The sequence below is a fragment of the Alternaria incomplexa genome (assembly GCF_024043165.1).
Source record: "Alternaria incomplexa strain BMP 0042 chromosome Unknown scaffold_13, whole genome shotgun sequence".
NCBI lineage: Eukaryota > Fungi > Ascomycota > Dothideomycetes > Pleosporales > Pleosporaceae > Alternaria > Alternaria incomplexa.
Window position 1 is genome coordinate 461,015 of NW_026249862.1, and position 17,208 is coordinate 478,222.

Sequence of the window (17,208 nt, forward strand, 5' to 3'; positions counted from 1 at the left end):
CAATGCATTCGAACACTGCAATGGTGCATCTTCATACTCGGCTCGTACCAAGACCGTGAAACTAGGCAAGGTGGGTTTCGTGATAAGCTTCGATATCTGACGCGGCGAAGCTTAGATGTTTGGCTGTGCGGGTATCACCTCTCCGGACTGTGGTATTTAGAGCTCGATGTCTTCTTGAGTTGAATTGAGCAAATAACATCCTATCAGTACTATCATCTTGTAATATCTGTGCCGGTCACTTCTATTCAGTTTCAATCTACTCACTACCAATACTTCCAAATCCCCCCAATCAGCAAACATGCGTTACACAGCCTTTGTCGCCGTTGCTGCTTTCTCCAGCGCCGTCTTCGCTACCGGTAGGTTTTGATAAGAATAAAGAAGTATGCTTCATTGGACATCTATCTAACACATCCCAGCCAGCCCCCAAGACGACGTTGCCTCCATCCTCGAGGCTCTCCGCACGAACAACCCCGAAGATGCCGATGCCGCCGCCTCAGCCATGAAGGTTAAGCTCCGCCGTCAGGACGACGTGAGCTCCATCCTCGCCGCACTCGAGGCCAACAACCCCGACGATGCCGCCGCAGCCAAGCAGGCCATGTCCTCTACATCCACCACCAAGCGTCAGGACGACGTATCCCACTGCCTCGACAACCTCGCGCAGGTCGACCCCGCGGCCGCAGCAGCAGCCCGCCGCGACATTAAGAGCCGCAGCATCGACATCCGCGACATGGAGAAGCGTCAGGACGACGTCGCCTCCATCCTTGCAGCCCTCGCGCAAAACAACCCCGATGACGCCGCCGCCGCTGCTCCCGCTATGAGCTCCACCCCCAAGTCCGTTACTAAGCGCCAGGACGTGTCCCACTGCCTCGATGATCTCGAGGCTGTCGACCCTCAGGCCGCTGCGGCTGCCCGTCGCGACATCGAGAGCCGCGACGTCGAGAAGCGCCAGGACGATGCAGCCCACTGCCTTGACGCGCTCGCCGAGGTCGACCCTGAGGCTGCTGCTGCTGCCCGTCGCGATATCGAGAAGCGTCAGGATGATGTTGCGTCTATCCTTTCGGCGCTGGCTCAGAACAACCCTGATGATGCTCAGGCGGCGCAGACTCTTGGTAAGCGATGGGTTGCGTAGATGCGGGGTGAAGTAGTAGGGGTTTGAACTGTTGGGCTTTTGTGGTTTGCATGGGATCTAATGGCTGGCTGGGTGTATATAGGTTTAGGGCTGGTTTTATGGATTTGTACATGATGAGGAGTGGTTTAGGCTTGGTTCTCACTAATGCACTCGTTTGGCCTGATGTATCTATTCGTGTGTTTTGAGAAAGTTAGTGAAGAAGAAACAACTCTCTGGTCTTAATCATTTCAGTGTTCTTTCGCCGGTACTGCATTCGCATCAATACCGCTTCAACGCTGCAAAGCCGATGTTGTACCACAGTTGACCTGCCCCTCCACTACCCCGCACCACGACAAAGATACCAAACATCACCAAGTCCTTCTCTTTATGCCTACAGCACGGCTATTACATTGTGTAACTGGCAATATAAACGTTGTATCTCCAAAATTTGTCCAGTTTCTCCATCAGACACGATGGCCGAGTGGTCTAAGGCGGTAGATTTAAGCTCTGCTTGGATCTCTACTACAGAAATGTGCGTGGGTTCGAACCCCACTCGTGTCAAGCTGCTTGTTTTGCTCTTTTTGCCATTCTTTTTGGGTTCGAAAATGGTGTGGGAGTATCTTTTTGGCGTTGGTGGTGGATTAAATGTCAGCCACGAGCGCCCGGAGCGATGGCGGGGTATATATACAGGCCCGCTCTTGCAAGAAGACCGTGGTTTACTTTTTGTATTCGTTTTCGCTTTGGGAGATTGCTATGGACTTCCTTTTTGGCGGAAGTGCCCCACGATGAATTGTAGCTATATGAATGTACTTGTGGAAATTGCATCGCAATATATCCTAGCCTTACATCACGTGTTCATCCCGCTCTTGGAGCTCTTCTTTCTTCTTCCGTCGCCTACAGCCTTCCTCCTCAATCATCTCCATCAGTCTCCGTGGTAGGCCTGCATGCGGGCTCCCATCTCCTAATATCTCCGCACTAGTGTCCAGAAATCTCTGCCTAAAGAACCACCATAACGCTCCGTCAGGAGTCCCAGTACTGTCCGGTCGTGGGTAGAAAGGGTCATTCCTCATAAATGCTGCGCACGCCTGCTTCAGCCCTGCTTCGTCCATGGACATGTGTTTTACACAGTCAAAGTCGAGGATCCACATGACGTGTTCGCCGAGATAGTGTGACGGGAATAATGATCGTGACGAGGCTCGGGGAGGCGCGAGTACGAACTCGACGTCATTGGCATCGACTTTGGCGCCCCAGTACATCATGGCAAGTGCGTCTGCCATGGTTTGCGCATAGGCGACGTAATCGAGGCCGAGGTCTTCCATCTGGTTGATATGTAACGGAACGTTTCTGAGACTGAACCGCTGGAAGCGCGATGTGTTTGCTTCGCGTTCTCGCCGTCGCCCTAGGTAGGGACGAATAAGACAGCAGTCGTCGTCTTTATTCCCTTTTACAAAGGACGAAAGTGAAGCGTTACCCGCGCAGAACAGGTCTACGATCTTGTCGCTGATATGTCGAGGTATCTTGGGAATGCGTTCTGATATAAGCGCTCTACACTCTGTGAAGCCAGCAGGGAAGCGGTGGAGGTTTTCAACCCACCACATATTGTTCGAGTATATCAACGACTGACACTGTGGTATGGCCAGAGGCATTGAAGGACGACGCTGGTTTGCGCTCCGAATGATTCGCAGATGCATGTTGTAGTCGTTGGTGACGGATCGTCCGGGTCCTCCATCTTCGCGTTTAATGGCATGATTCGTGCCATCTTCAGCAGCCCAGACGCTGCCGCAAAAGCCCTTGCCAATGCAGCGGTAGGGACTGTTGGCGTTCGGCATGATGAATTCGTTATTCCAGGATGATGGTTAGTATAGAACTGATTGAATTTGTAAGAGTGGTTCTATGATAAAGTTTAGTGTTGGAATTAAAGTGGTAAGACACGAAACCGTATAGAATAAGATGTAAGTTTGACTCAGACCAGTACCATGGTTGGAAGAAAGCTGCATCCACTCTTTCACTGAGTTGTGATACAGTTGCAACGACAACTCTCTAATGCAAGATGCACAGCCTGATCAGATGTATTTCAGGCAAATCGTACATCTACCACAAGGCTGTGAAGATGCGCCTCAGGGTGTGGCCGTGCCGTTGGCGTTGTTGCCTAACGGGATAACCGTGCCGTAGGTGGCCTAAGCTTGGTATGCAAGCAACATATATCAATAACAAAGACACCGCAATCTCGCTCAAAGTCTACATTGACTTCAAGGGAGTTCACCAACCACTTCTACACTGCATATTCCCAGACTGAAACCATGGGTCAAGAACAGTCTCAGCCGTCAGCATCGCAGCGACCTCCAGAGCCGCAGCTTAGCAAGGAAGAGCGCGCACAGCTCCAAGCTGAGGTATGGTCTTCGCGTGCGACCATACTTGCAATGCTGACAAGCCCAAAGATGCGCGCAAACCAGCAAGCGGCCCTTGACAAGCGTCTTAACCAGCCAAGGAAGTCGTCGCCCGCAGGCGCTCAATCGACGAGGAAGCCAACTGCCCTGGAGGAAGCAAGCAGGGAGAACATGGGGTGGCGCAACGCCGACGCGCAGGCGGAGTTCAGGAACTGGAACTGATGTGGATGGACACGATGCTTGTGTCTTGAAGCTGAGCCGGAGCGAAATGTGTTGATCTGGATTTGAAGGCGTTCAGACGTTCCACGAACAGGGATGGGGTTTGTCTCTCGGAGTCCGGCGTATTGGAGTCTACAACCGATATTTGACAATGTCATTTTCTTCTCATTTTCTATTCTCTCGCGTCGTGATTCGGTGATGGGAAGCATAAAGCAGGTGTTTGGTGCTGTGCCTCAGCAAGCTGAAATGAAAGCAAGGGGCCAAACGGACATCCGCGGGGAAATGCCCACGCCAGTCGCTCGCTAGCGGCTTACATAACCGAAGATCTTCCGCCGCCCAGCCCAAATCACCTGCATCGTGCATCTCAATTGCACTCATATACCCATCCCGCTGTCGCCACTATGCCGGAACAGCGCGTCGCAAAGCGCAAGACTCACACCAAGTCGCGAAAGGGATGCTTCCAATGCAAGCAGAGACATACTAAAGTAGGTGTCCACCTTCGATCCAGCTTCCGTCTTCACCAGCCAATCACCGTGTGCTGTGCGATTTTCTGTACCTACCCGGCGAATAGTGCTCAAGTGCTATAAGCATCCGAAGCTATGGCTCTTCTGCAGTGATCCGTGTCGTCGCTTACCGTGTCGTACAGTGCAATGAAGCGCGCCCGCGCTGTGGGAACTGTGTTCGCCTGGATATTCACTGCCATTTCCCAGCAATACCGGACAGCTACTCGGGCTCCCCACAACACAGTCCAGGCGTTTCTTCTCCGTTTGTGGATACACATCATGCTGAAAGTCCCGAAGCAAGTCCTGCAAGTTCCGAGCTTCCGCTCGCAGACCTCCGTTTGCTGCATCATTGGACAAAAGCGTGCGCCAAGTCTCTGCATCCAAATCCTGCAACTAGAAGTGTCGTCTGGCAGGTAAGACTCGTCCACTCCGATAGACTATGTGGAATTGTTGAACTGACCGTTTCGCTCTGCAGAACGAGTTCATTGAACTAGGCTTCGACTATCCTTTCCTTCTTCGTGGTTTTCTCGCCCTTTCGGCAGTCCATCAAGCATCCTTGCTTCCGCCCAACGAGCGGCAGAGCCTTTTGCTCCAGGCAGATTCCCACATCAGCCGAGCCTTGGACACTTACCGAAAGAATCTGGAGACGCCGAACGTTGAGCTGGCAATTCCGATGTTCATGCTGTCTTCGATAATCTTGACGTACAACTTCGGTTCGGCGCAGCTTGAACGCCCCGAGGATCCCATTCGCGCTCTCCACCACTGCTTCATGTTATTGCAAGGCATCAAGGTTGTGGTAATACCTCACTGGGACCAAATCAAAGACAGCTCGGTGTTTGCCCATATGACAGATATGGCGTCTCCTGAAGCGCTAGATGCGTTGGACACGCTCGCACGGGAGGAGAATCCTCAAGAGATTCTTCGACTGAAGGAACTCACGGAACTCCTACTAGACAGTCAGGACAAGGAGGCCTGCGCTACAGCTATCGATGCACTTAACGCGACCTGGCTCCGGTTCCGGCACATATCACCCGATCGCGACGAGTACTCCCTTCTCTTCCTTTGGCCTGCGAGGTTGGAGACCCATTTCTTCGATCTCCTCGCAGCTCACAACCCTGTGACATGCATCATCACAACCCATTTTGCAGCAATGCTGGCCCAATGTCGCCCGGTATGGTGGGTGGTAAAGTGGCCCCAATGGCTTCTTGCTGCCTGCGAACATTTGCTAGCAGCGACACCAGATCTTCTAAAATGGCTCGACTGGCCGCAACAGATCATTCATGCTCAAGCCGGGAGCGCAACGACCACTCCGACAGCCTCGTGAGGATCTGAGTTACACCGAGTTGTATCCATTTTGGTGTCGCAGCCAATAACTCGTCATGTCCTATCGCGGGGAGTAAACCTGACCGGGTGTCCTTGTGCTTTGGCAAACCACCTCTTGGCGCATCCTAAAGTCGTGGGTTCTTTTGGCGAAATCTTTTCGCAATGATCACTGATCTGGGACCAAATAAATGGCGAAGCTTGCGAAGCTTGCGAGAGGCTGTGCAATTCGCACAATCTCAACGAAGCACTGCAGCTGTTGATACGCCGTATTGGACGGGGTGCCGCACAATTTAACCCCCAAATCGTCCCACTAATGCGGCAGAAGCCATACGGCCGATACGGGGCCCGCAAAAAAAACGTCTCGGCTCGGCAAGCGCTCTTGGCAGCGTATTTCGCATCACGTATTCCGCACAGCCAGGACGCGAACGCATCCTTAGCTTGACGGGCTTGACCGAGGAGCGATACGAAATTGTTGTTAAAATGTTCGAGAAGCCCACTTCGAGAATGATCACACCTGCATCCAAGGACGCATTACCTGCGTTCGTCTTCAACTCGACTCAACATGTCCGACACCGAACCATACCGCCCAGCGCTTGACGACCCAACCGCCTACGTTCTGTACCGATACATCCCAAACCGGATAGCGGCAATCATCTTCGTCGTCGCATTCGGCCTTACCACCTTTTTGCACATCTTCCAATTCATCAGAAGAAAGACGTGGTACTTCGCACCACTAGTGATTGGAGGTCTATGTAAGATTGCATAGCCATCCTTCTTCCCCATGGTGTTGCTGACATGATGCAGTCGAGGTTATAGGTTACATCGGACGCTACCTCTCACACGACGATGTCTGGGCACTCGGTCCCTTCATTATGCAGTCGCTGCTCATCTTACTTGCCCCGGCACTATTCGCAGCCTCCATCTACATCATACTGGGTCGGATAATCCTCTTAGTCGACGGAGAGCGCTACTCGCTAATTAGCCACAAGTGGCTTACGAAGACGTTCGTAGCAGGAGATGTGTTCAGCTTTATGTTGCAAGCCGCAGGTACGTTACCACTTGAATGCAGCTTCCGGGACTATGGCTAAATATTAGTATAGGTGGTGGCATCCAAGCAATGGGCACGCTAGACGCCCTGCATACCGGTGAAAAGATCATCATCGGTGGTCTGTTCGTCCAACTACTCTTTTTCGGCTTCTTCATCGTCGTCTCCGCGGTTTTCCACTACCGTGTCTCCAGAGATCTTCCCCTAAAGAAGCGCTACAGCCCCTTCTCGTGCTTCAAGTCTCGACAATCTCATGAGATCGTACAAACATGGACCACCGTATCCCGAGCCAGTCTCGACGAACTACCCTGGAAGCGCCACCTATTCAACTTATACTTCGCAAGCGCGCTCATCATGGTTCGAAGCATCTTCCGTGTCGTGGAATACCTCGGAGGAAATGCAGGATATCTCCTCAGTCACGAAGTGTACCTGTACATCTTCGACGCTCTGCTCATGTTCTTTGTCATGGTTGCCTTCAACTGGACCCATCCAAGTCAGGTCACGGACGCACACCAGAAGAGACTGCGAAGCGGTTCGCCTATGGAGCTTCAACATTCTCGCGATATGTCAACGGGCGCGGACGAAGAGCACATGATGGGACATCGGGAGGCCAAGAACGGTGTAAGAACTGGTGGCAGGAGTGGGTCCCAACGTTCAAGTAGCAGGCATAATTCTCGGCGTTGAGGCAGGAAGAGCGCATGTATAAATCATGACTTTAAGAGGAGGACTTCATCCGAATTCGACAACAGCAGGATGGGAACTAATTACGGACCTGCAAGAAGTACGCGACAAGCTGTGCGCCAGTACGTCCCCTATGGGCAGGGACGCGGAACAGCGAGGTTTTCCAAAAGGGAAGCTTGAGCGAGATGCGTCGGTAGCAAGTGTCACATGCATGGCAATGACATCATTTCATTTTGGGAGAAGGAACTTCCGACTTCACTAGGAAGTCGCATCCGATTAGATAGCATCAGTCCGTAGGGTCAAGTCACCTCAGAGACATGAAAGGAACATCAGTAATTTCATTTACATGCTTAATGCAATGCAGCTGATGATTGGTTTCACCCCTTCATATTGGTATCTGATCCCTCATCGCATTCCAAAGAAAGGGTATGTTTCCGCTGTGACTGTAATTGTACCCTGACTCAACTCTGGAATGGGGCCTATAGAAAGCCACAACTCCAGTTCCTTGTTTTTTTTTCGACATATCCCAGCCCTTCTATTCGGGACGGTGAAGGTCGACCACCGAACTTTGTGATTACTGATAGCCGGCTGGAAAGCGAAATTTCTACCCTCGCAATTACAATACAGGATCCAGAAAAGTCCCGAGAGCTGGAATGCGATTCGTGGTGATGGGTTTTTTGGAGCAGCGTGGTGGACCTCCGAGGTATGTCCGCCTTCGCGCCGATAGAAGACCAACTTCTCAGAGAGCGAGAAAAAGGTTTTGTCGCTGAGCAAGAAACTTTTGCGCGGGTATCCGTTCACAACGGTTGTGGTGTTTGGCCAAATTGCGAAGCCAAACGGTCAGCCAATCTCTGTAAATAGATGGCTATCCGTGGGTCCCGACAGTTGGCATGTCGACCGGCGTACTCCTTCAGGTCTCGCAGTTCAGTCTGTAGCATGTGTACTTCCGCCTTCAGTATGCGGTTACTGCGCTCTGAGTCCCGCGCTCTCTCAACTAGTGCCTCCTGCTCCATTTTCTGCTTGCTTCGACATTTGCTGGCGGCTTTGCGGTTCTTTTCGAGACATATAGCTCGCGCTGAGCCTGGTTCGGCGTACTCGGATCGACGCCTCTTTGTTGACGGTGTTGCTGTGGTATTTGGGGATGCTTCTTCTTCTTCTTTAGGGTAGAGACTGTCATGTCGTCCTTTGGCATCGTCGTCGTTGTCGCCTTCGTAGAATTGGGACGCATCGGTGGAATCGAATTGAGTTTGCGATGGGGAGATAGTCGGAGTAGAAATCGAATTTGCTGACTGATTGGAAGGAGTAAACGCTGAGCCGCCCTGGGCGCCGAAGAAGGTGTTCGCAGTCGGTGCTACGTTTAAGTTAACGTTTGCGCCCGAAACAAACGCCTGTGAGTTCGTGGATTGAGACATGGGCGGCGGAAAATTGCCCATATACTGGTATCCTGCGTGTTGTGGGAATGATGGACTTGTGGGCGATGTGTGCGTAAAAGATCCATAGCTACCGGGCGCTGGTGTTTCTTCTGGCTGCCCTTGATTCGGATGGTACACTGGGTACCCTGGCTGCCCTGGCATCATTGGAGAATTGTCGTCCGGCATGTAAGAATGATGTTGATTAGAAGGCATGAGAACTAAGCTCATTGTTAACGGTATTTGCCTGTGAGGATATGTGGTTTGAAGTAACTCGCTACCACACTTTGCCAGATTTCGTGCCGATTGTGTGTGCAATGGACCCTTTGGGAGATGACACAATGAGTTGATGAATACGGAGATATCTGAAGAGACTAGAAATGGTGAAGCTGGACGTGTTGACAGTGTGATGATGCAGGTGGTTTGTTTGTCATGGGGAGTGAAGAATTAAACGTCGATCCATGGTAGGCGCTATTCGCAACCGTGGAAAGCAGGACCATGACCAACTTATCTTGTAAGCGAGACAATCCTGGCCGGCGCGCTGAACGAACGCGTGGTACGGGTACGCAATTGCACGGTGCTGTAGATTGTCGAAGAGGCCATGACGGTACGGAAAACATGCCCGGGGAGGATCCACGCGACATGATTGAATGAAATGCTACGCGGCGGCGTGTACCGCGACCAACTACGAGGCAAGCACATTGCATGCCGCTGCATGAAAATGCTCATTACCGCAGGCCGCGCAGCAGCTGTCAACGCGCTCTGATAGCTAACAATGCTGGTCTGTCGGATGAGGGCAGTCGCGACGAGATGAGACGGAGGGAACGGCACGCTGGTGATGCGGCGGCGGGGGGAGGCCGAGCCATCGGCATGACGTCGGTGAACCTGTTCACGGGCGCTCATCATCAACCAGCAGCAGCGGTATCCCTCGATCAGGTACGTGTGGGCCTTCTGCGCTAGTCGTCTCGGAGCTCTGGCGCACCTTCTACGTTGAAAGACGTGCCGTCACTAACGCCAATCGCTAACCTTGGAATCACGCTACCGCTGGCCTTCATCACCCGCAACCCTCAGTCTCGTATTTTGCCTCAAACTCGGCTCCAAAAATAGTGGGTAGGAGGTGCTCGAGACTCCATTTCCTAGATGTCCAAACATCGTGAACCCACTCGTTCAATCGTTCTTCCGTCCCGGATCTGCTCCATCGCAAGCTCGTTTCTTTTGCACCTCAAGGCCCCTACCACTATGAGCATTGGCGCCGACTCAGACCCAAGTAAAGATGCCGTCCTAGACAGCAAGCTTTCCCGCAGAATTAAGTGCGTGCCATATCGGCATCTTAGCTCTCGGCGATGCTCTGATCTAAGAGTATGCCAGGTGATCGGTTAAGCCAGCTAGAGTGAATAGCCAACAGCGGGTGTAAGTAAGCCCGCTTCTCTATTAAAGCTGCTTCTTGTTAATAGCCGCGCACAGCTAAAAAGCAGCCTCTTGCACCCTCTTTAGCAGTAGTAATAGGCTATAATAAAGTATAAGAGGGCTATAAGAAGGAAGTAAAGGTGTAGGCTGTTACTTTGCGAAAATTACACTCTGTGCAGAGTCGCTTTGCGGAAGTTAGAGACTCCGTATTATATTGTAAGATAGAGTTGTACTCTTTGTTGCTAAGCATGTTCGACGTTATTCTCACAGGTGAGCCGATCGATAATCGGTTCCGACATCCAATAATACTCCTCATAGGCTGTTAGGGACTGATTGTAAGCATCATGCTAGTAGAAGAGTAGGTCGCGTCGCATAAGCAGAATGTCAACTCGCACTGCTGCAGTCTGTCTCTGTCAACTCTAATACCATGTCAGCCCTAAAGCCACGCCCTTCGCAGAAAAGGTTGAACACTGCTAAGAGAGCCTAAACTTCGCAACTCTACAACGCTACAATATAAACGTTTTAAAGAAGTAAGACTATGCAGAAATAACTTTACTCTATATAATTAGTAAGAAAAAAAAAGTTTACAAAAAATCTATAGCTTCTTATTATTATGTGCAGCGGGTATAGAAGCTTTAGAGATAACAACCTGTTCGACTTTTTCTGCGAAGGGCGTGAAGCTAAGAAATGGGCAAGGCTGGTAAGTAATCCACGTCCTTCCGGGACGGCTCGGCAGCTAGGAATTCTAGTGATGAGCTCCTGGCCCATTTAATATCCGCAACTCTACCGTCCTCGAAGGGGCGTTTTCCCCCTAACGTCGCTAAATTTACTTTTTGTAGTGGCGACCCGTTATCTTGAATCGATTAAGAAGCGATTTGAGTTCCTAACGGGTGTACTAAGCTAGCCCTTCCTCCGCATCGCGTCCTGCAGCGCCAACATTCTGCGGAGATAAAAGTGATTATCGAGAGCAACTATCGTGAGGCTGCAGCCGAAGATGCCGGCGGATCTAGGTATGCTGAACCTGCGAGATGCAGCGAGTACAGCCTTTTAAAGTTTTCACTACGACGTAATAGAGATCATCGTAACCCTCTCAGGGTTTACGCTGATACCAGCAGCGGCATTGAGAATGCGGCACACTACCAGCCGAAAGGAAGCCGCTCTTGGTCTGGACGCATCGCCGACACTACACAACTTGAGACAGTGACAGCAGTGTATGTTTTCGACCTTGGTTCGGTTTTTGTTGAAATTATATACATCACCGGTATTGCTTCACGATAGGCACAGGCATCATAGGCCTCTGCAAGCATGCAAGCGATATGTCGCACCGCTTTCCCAACCTGCTCACATATCGGCTACACATGCAAGTGACTGTCAGTCTCTCTATACAGTCCATGTATTTGTTCAAACCCAGTCTACATCAATGCCAACTTGCCGACATGCCGCTCGGCCCAAATAGTAATCCTGTATCTAACTTCCCGCTGTCTACACATCACCTACATGATCTCCTTTGCGCCTTGCATCAATGTGTCCGTTCAATCGGATACTGCGTCTTGAGCTATCCATTGTTCCCGGGCAATCCACTATTCCCGTCGCTCAGATCTCTCGTTCCGATGCCCCATCCGAGAAGCGGATCCCGTCTCCGAAGCACGCCTAGATCCAGCGATGCCAGTCTAGACCAACGGCAGGGTACTGATGTTCTGTCCAGTCTTTGGTAGTCTTATACTCACGCTAGAAAGCCCATGCTTTGAATGGGTCTTTGGGATCGTGCATCTCTCCGAGTTGCAGTGGATGGCATCAGAATGAAAGCTCATGGAGACTGTGTCGTGCTGTATACGTAGCTTGCTTGATTTCTTCCGTCGACGCCCAGCTACCATGGCTACCTAAGACTATGTCTCCAATCAGGTCATATTTTCTTGAGAGACGGTCCCGTCGTTGTTATCGCAAGTCGAATTAAACCGATGTCGGGACAAAACACCCAGATCTTACGCTACAAACCATCGGACCTCCGAACTCACAGGATAACTCCCCGATCCGATCTCGGAACCGTCCAGCGAAAACTACAGCCAAACTTCCCATCAGGGCTCAAGACAATCTGCGGTTCAACAGGCGTCATATCCCCAGACGTCTAAGCGACCGTTGCGGGTAAACTTTGCCGGACACCCTCCCGGTTCGCCAGCGGCCGAGCGACCCACGAATCTCCGCACTTGCACCCACCCAACTACCGCCAAACATGGTAGTTGAACGACCCTGCCGCAGGCGCGTACCTAGGTACTACAAATAAGCTTCGACACACGACTAGAACCTACGAATCCGAAAAGTGCTTCGTAAAACCGCCAAAATGCGCGTCATCGTCTTTGGTGCATCGGGTGTCCAAGGGCGTCATCAAGTCCACGCCCTCGCCCGAGCAGGCCACTCCGTCGTCGCCGTGAGCCGCAACCCGAAACCTGTCCTGGTAGATGGAAAGGACGTCGAGACGTTTGCCGCAGACTTTACCGACCATGAAGCCATCGCAAGAGTGCTCCAAGGCGCAGACAGGGTCTTTCTCAACCTCCCGAGTACCTCGTTCAACCAATCCGAGCCTATCATTGCGGCGGCCAAGTACATTGGTGAGGCCGCAAAGAAGGCCAACGTTCCGTTGATTCTGTTCAACACGAGTATGCCGGTACCGAAAGAATCTCAAGACATCGTAGCTCAGGAAGATCGGAGGGAGATGAGGAGGTTGTTGGGGGAGTCTGTACCGACTATCAGCATTGAGCCCGTGGTTTATCTCGACAATCTCCTCGAAGGCTGGGCTCTACCTCCGATCCGCGACCGCAACACCGTTGTCTACTGCCACAAGCCCGACCTGCGCGTGTCGTGGATTTGTCATCACGATGTCGCGCAGATCATGATGGCCGCTATGGAGCATCCTGAGCTTGCTTGCCGCGACATCCCTATCGGCGGTGCTGAAACCGTTGTTCTTTCTCAACTAACTGAGAAACTATCGAGAGCCTGGGACAAGCAGCTGAGTTATGAGAACCAGACTGTTGCAGACTTTTGCGATAAGATTGGCAAGGCGATGCAGGGCCGGGGTCTGGACACGGACACGATTGTTAGTCAGATGTTCAAGGCGTATACGTATTACAACGAGGCAAAAGATGAACCGTTCAATGTTGATATGAAGCCTGTGGTGGAAGAGCTGGGAGTCAAGCTGACGCCGATTGAGGAGTGGGCTAAAAGGAGGAGTCCGTGGGATGACAAAGGCTACTATTAGATGTGGAAGACAATAAGAAGGGATGAGGATAGTCTATGCTGTTTTTAATTCCCCTGAAATCCTAACATGTGTTGACGAAGTCGTTATATCGACACAGTATCAAATGACAAACTCCAAACTCCACCCAATTTGCCCATTCCCATTCCCATCCAACTACCCAGACCCAGAACAGCCATCTCCCCCCTCACATACCCCCAGGCGGCGCAACCCCCATCATAGCACTACTCGAATCATCCTGCGGCATCCCAAATTTGCCAATCCCCTTCCCCCTCCGTCTCTGCACCTCCATTGCCACCTCATTCGCCTGCTTAAGCATATCCTCACTACTCCCCTTCCCGGGCACGAAAACCAACCCGAGATCCGGCGCTGGAGTTCCCGTGCCCACGAAATTCCCCTCCGCGTCCTTGGCATAGTGCGCGTTGTAGTAGGAGCGCTTCATTTGCCGGATTATTATTGATTGACGCACTTCGCCTTGTTTGCGTGAGAAGGGGTTGTAGTTGTGGAGGGAGAAGGCGAGGGTGCGCGTAATCATGGGGACGGGGATTGTTTCGTCTGGGTCGCCTTCCGAGAGGGTGGTTAGGGCGCGGGCGACGGTTGTGTAGGTTGGTGGGGAGTCTGTGGTGGAGGGGTAGGTTGGGGGTGTGTCGGGGGAGGAGGAGGAGGGTGGGGCGTAGTAGTCGTTTGTTTTGGGGGTTGTTTCTGTCATGGTGTTGGTTGTAGTGGAGTAATCGTGGTGTTGTGTATTGCGTGTTGTGTGTTTTCTCAGAGAGTTTGTGGCTTATAGATGCAGATAAGAAGTGTCTGACAGCTATAACAACACCACCAAGCAATAGCGTCCTCGCTTGGTTACATATCCGGCCATCCATCAATATTAGAATTACCTTATTCCCACCATCTTCCTCACTGCCTCCAACTAACCACACCTCACATGGCTGAGCAACCGAATACGGGGTTGCTACCTACATAGCCTCCTCCCGCCAGGGCTGGCTGTGGCTAGCTTCCAGCTTGACACCATACGATTAGGACTCCAGCCCAGTCGCATAACCTGGATAAATGACCGAGACATGGAAGCTGCAACACCAAACAGGTAAACCATCCTGTGACTCAGCCTATCGCAGTGCCCCGGTGGCGACTGCGCAAAGGCGGGGTGGGCTGAGAAGGGATTAGCGTTAGGACCCTTTTTGCAGATCGGATGATGTCATTTTGGAAAACTTGCAGGAGCCATTGTGGCTTTGGTTGCTTGTATCGCGTAGTATTATGCTTATCATGTGTTCAAGAAGGCTGAGGCGCCTTAGTTCAATGTGTAGTTTGTAGTTGCCATTCGATCATCCCCCCGGAATATAAAGATAGAATTAAGATGTCGATCGTGGAATCCGGGGTTATCGCGGCGGTGATCAGACAACAAGGACCGAACGAAGAGTCATTCAACAGTTTGGAATCTCGTGCGACCGGTGAGAGTAGGTCGCAGAGCTGCGCGTCTGTGATGTTCGTCCTTTATCATAATCGAGAATACACTTGTAGTTGACACAATGATGCACATGTAGATGATGTATTTAGTTTGATCGTAATTCATTTCATTTATTCATAGCATCGCTAGTATCCTGCGATGACATAGGCTCTTCAAACGCACACATCAGTGCGCCTTTCTATCTTCCACATGCTCAGTGCACATACTCCTCCTCATCAACATCCTTCCCGCCCTTCTCGAGCATATGCTCAGGAAGAGGACTAGTGAACGGCTTGCGGCTCTCCCTAACAATAGCCGGGATGCTCGTACCCTCTGTGAACATCATCTCCAGCTCCTCCAGACTGCGACCCATGGTCTCAGGGTAACCGAAGTAAACGACGGGCAGAATGATAGCGGAAATGATAAGGAAGACAAGGTAGTACTGCCACCCAATAGTCTCAATAGCAACAGGCGTAACCATATTAACAACGAAATTCCAAAGCCAGTGATTAGCCGTAGAGATACCCGCCATCGGCACGCGCAGTCTCGTCGGCGCAACTTCCGTGCAGTACAAAAAGTTCGCGCCAAGGAACCCAATCGGGATGAAGAAGTTGAAGAGGAAGACAAAGAGCGCGCTGGCGATCTGGGCTGATTGGTTTGTCTTGGGGAAGCTGGATGCGACGGCGAGGGCCAGCATGCAGGATGCCATGCCTGCGCCGCTGAACATGAAGAGCTTGCGGCGCCCGAAGCGGTCGATGGTGAAGAAGGCGACGAAGCAGGAGAGGAACTTCCAGGTTAGCGCGCCGCCGGAGAGGATGCGCGAGGTTTCGCTGTCGAGGCCGAGACCTTGTTGGAAGATGATCTGTTGAGATGTGTTAGAAATGGGTTTTATAGCCAGGGGAAGGGGACTTACGGTTGAGTAGGTGGAGATGAGGTTGCTGCCGCACATTTGCTGCAAGAATTGGAGGAAGATGCAGAGTGAGAAGCGGTAGAATAGCTTGTCCTTGCCCATGGTGAAGATGTCGCTCATCTTGGCTGCGCTGCGACCAGTTTCCTCGAGCGCGAGTTCGATGCCGCTGATTTCAGCTGTGATCTCGGGGTCGTGCAGATCCAAGCCCTTGAAGCTGGACAGACTGAGACGAGCCTCCTCGACGCGTCCCTTGTTGACTAGCCAGCGAGGTGATTCAGGGATACTGAATACGGCGGCCATGGGAACAAGGGAGATGACGGTGGGAATGGCGAGCGGGATACGCCATTGTAGAGGCAGGTTATCCTGTTCGAAGAATCCAAGGTTGATCCATGCTTCGAGGAGGTAGCCAAGAGAGATGAAGCAACCGTCGAGCACAACGTGCTTACCACGGTTGGCAGACGATGAGCATTCGGATTGCCAGACTGGGACGGTAGCGCTGAGAGCTCCGACTCCCCATCCTAGGATGAAGCGACCGACGACGAATTGCGCGAGCTGGAAGCTAGTGCATTGCAGGATCTCGCCGACGAGAGTCAGGAATGCGGCACCGAAGATGAGCTTTCGTCGTCCGAGGATGTCGCCGATCCAGGAGCAAGACAGAGCACCGAAGAGAGCGCCAATGGTGAAGGTAGCGACGACGGCACCTTGCTTAGTCGAGTTGCTGCTCTTCTCCGCGCCGGTAGTATCGATGGTGTTGATCTCCGGGAAGTGGTCGTTCCAGTCACGGAGAGACAACAGTCCACCCACACCAGACTGGTTGTATCCAAACAGCACAAAAGCTGGCAGAACGACGAGCAGCAGCTGTGCCGTCTGCAGAGTCTTTCCGGTGAGTCCCATGGTGAAGATTGACGAAGGGAGGAAGATTCAGAGGGGAGAGGAGGGGACTACAGAAGGAGACGAGATGGACAGCAGCTCAGTACTTGTACTCCAGAAGCGCACCCCACAATATCCTGCAATGTGGGCACACTACCATGGAGACAAACTCCAGTCAATGCATTATTGAGCGGCCTTAGTGCTCCGCCTTTGGGGGGTAAACACCCTGACCCGGAGATACAGGTATAGCCAGCCAGCGAGCTGCACCGGATGCCTCGATTTAGCACCGACCCCATACACCGCAACACTAGCAGGTAACCCTCCACAAAACGGCCTCGATTTTCTTGACCGGTCTGCAGTCCGTGCTTGCGGGAATTGACTCGCAGCATGACCACAAAGCAGGGCGCGTCTGCGTCCGCGGCCATAGTTCGGCGTCGCTCGCCTCAAAGCGAGCCGCTGTGGAGGAAAAATCCTTACGCCCTTGTCGCAGCGCTATCATGACGGTTGAGGCTTCATGTGGGCCGAATTTGTACTGAGGCTCTGCGGCAGGATTTAAGCTTTTCCAAGAAGACGTTAGGTGCTTAAAAACCTTGATACGCGTGCGGCGCGATTGGTTCGCATTACGGCCTCGGTACTTGTTCTATCC

At 52.0% G+C, this 17,208-nt stretch overlaps 9 protein-coding genes and 1 non-coding gene across 10 annotated transcripts; 6 read left to right on the forward strand and 4 right to left on the reverse strand.

Annotated features, from left to right (window-relative positions):
• Positions 1 to 298: 298 nt before the first annotated feature.
• On the forward strand, positions 299 to 1,129 carry J4E90_008499 (uncharacterized protein; the record flags this gene model as incomplete). The annotated part of the gene is made up of 2 exons (XM_051438024.1): positions 299 to 356; positions 417 to 1,129. 2 exons carry the CDS (start codon positions 299 to 301, stop codon positions 1,127 to 1,129), a joined length of 771 nt encoding a protein of 256 aa, XP_051288023.1.
• A 446-nt stretch (positions 1,130 to 1,575) lies between these two features.
• On the forward strand, positions 1,576 to 1,669 carry J4E90_008500. The gene has a single exon. It is a non-coding gene; the product is annotated as a tRNA-Leu (tRNA).
• Positions 1,670 to 1,950: 281 nt separating this feature from the next.
• J4E90_008501 (uncharacterized protein) lies at positions 1,951 to 2,937 on the reverse strand (the record flags this gene model as incomplete). The annotated part of the gene is made up of 1 exon (XM_051438025.1): positions 1,951 to 2,937. One exon carries the CDS (start codon positions 2,935 to 2,937, stop codon positions 1,951 to 1,953), a length of 987 nt encoding a protein of 328 aa, XP_051288024.1.
• Positions 2,938 to 3,408: 471 nt separating this feature from the next.
• On the forward strand, positions 3,409 to 3,717 carry J4E90_008502 (uncharacterized protein; the record flags this gene model as incomplete). Its single annotated transcript, XM_051438026.1, has 2 exons — positions 3,409 to 3,498; positions 3,547 to 3,717. The coding sequence occupies 2 exons, from the start codon at positions 3,409 to 3,411 to the stop codon at positions 3,715 to 3,717; spliced, it is 261 nt and encodes an 86-aa protein (XP_051288025.1).
• A 1,179-nt stretch (positions 3,718 to 4,896) lies between these two features.
• Positions 4,897 to 5,541, forward strand: J4E90_008503 (uncharacterized protein; the record flags this gene model as incomplete). Its single annotated transcript, XM_051438027.1, has 1 exon — positions 4,897 to 5,541. The coding sequence occupies one exon, from the start codon at positions 4,897 to 4,899 to the stop codon at positions 5,539 to 5,541; it is 645 nt and encodes a 214-aa protein (XP_051288026.1).
• Positions 5,542 to 6,102: 561 nt separating this feature from the next.
• J4E90_008504 (uncharacterized protein) lies at positions 6,103 to 7,269 on the forward strand (the record flags this gene model as incomplete). The annotated part of the gene is made up of 3 exons (XM_051438028.1): positions 6,103 to 6,292; positions 6,345 to 6,587; positions 6,641 to 7,269. 3 exons carry the CDS (start codon positions 6,103 to 6,105, stop codon positions 7,267 to 7,269), a joined length of 1,062 nt encoding a protein of 353 aa, XP_051288027.1.
• A 794-nt stretch (positions 7,270 to 8,063) lies between these two features.
• On the reverse strand, positions 8,064 to 8,699 carry J4E90_008505 (uncharacterized protein; the record flags this gene model as incomplete). Its single annotated transcript, XM_051438029.1, has 1 exon — positions 8,064 to 8,699. One exon carries the CDS (start codon positions 8,697 to 8,699, stop codon positions 8,064 to 8,066), a length of 636 nt encoding a protein of 211 aa, XP_051288028.1.
• Positions 8,700 to 12,420: 3,721 nt separating this feature from the next.
• Positions 12,421 to 13,335, forward strand: J4E90_008506 (uncharacterized protein; the record flags this gene model as incomplete). The annotated part of the gene is made up of 1 exon (XM_051438030.1): positions 12,421 to 13,335. The coding sequence occupies one exon, from the start codon at positions 12,421 to 12,423 to the stop codon at positions 13,333 to 13,335; it is 915 nt and encodes a 304-aa protein (XP_051288029.1).
• A 184-nt stretch (positions 13,336 to 13,519) lies between these two features.
• On the reverse strand, positions 13,520 to 14,041 carry J4E90_008507 (uncharacterized protein; the record flags this gene model as incomplete). The annotated part of the gene is made up of 1 exon (XM_051438031.1): positions 13,520 to 14,041. The coding sequence occupies one exon, from the start codon at positions 14,039 to 14,041 to the stop codon at positions 13,520 to 13,522; it is 522 nt and encodes a 173-aa protein (XP_051288030.1).
• Positions 14,042 to 14,996: 955 nt separating this feature from the next.
• J4E90_008508 (uncharacterized protein) lies at positions 14,997 to 16,586 on the reverse strand (the record flags this gene model as incomplete). Its single annotated transcript, XM_051438032.1, has 2 exons — positions 14,997 to 15,644; positions 15,696 to 16,586. 2 exons carry the CDS (start codon positions 16,584 to 16,586, stop codon positions 14,997 to 14,999), a joined length of 1,539 nt encoding a protein of 512 aa, XP_051288031.1.
• Between the last annotated feature and the right edge of the window lie 622 nt (positions 16,587 to 17,208).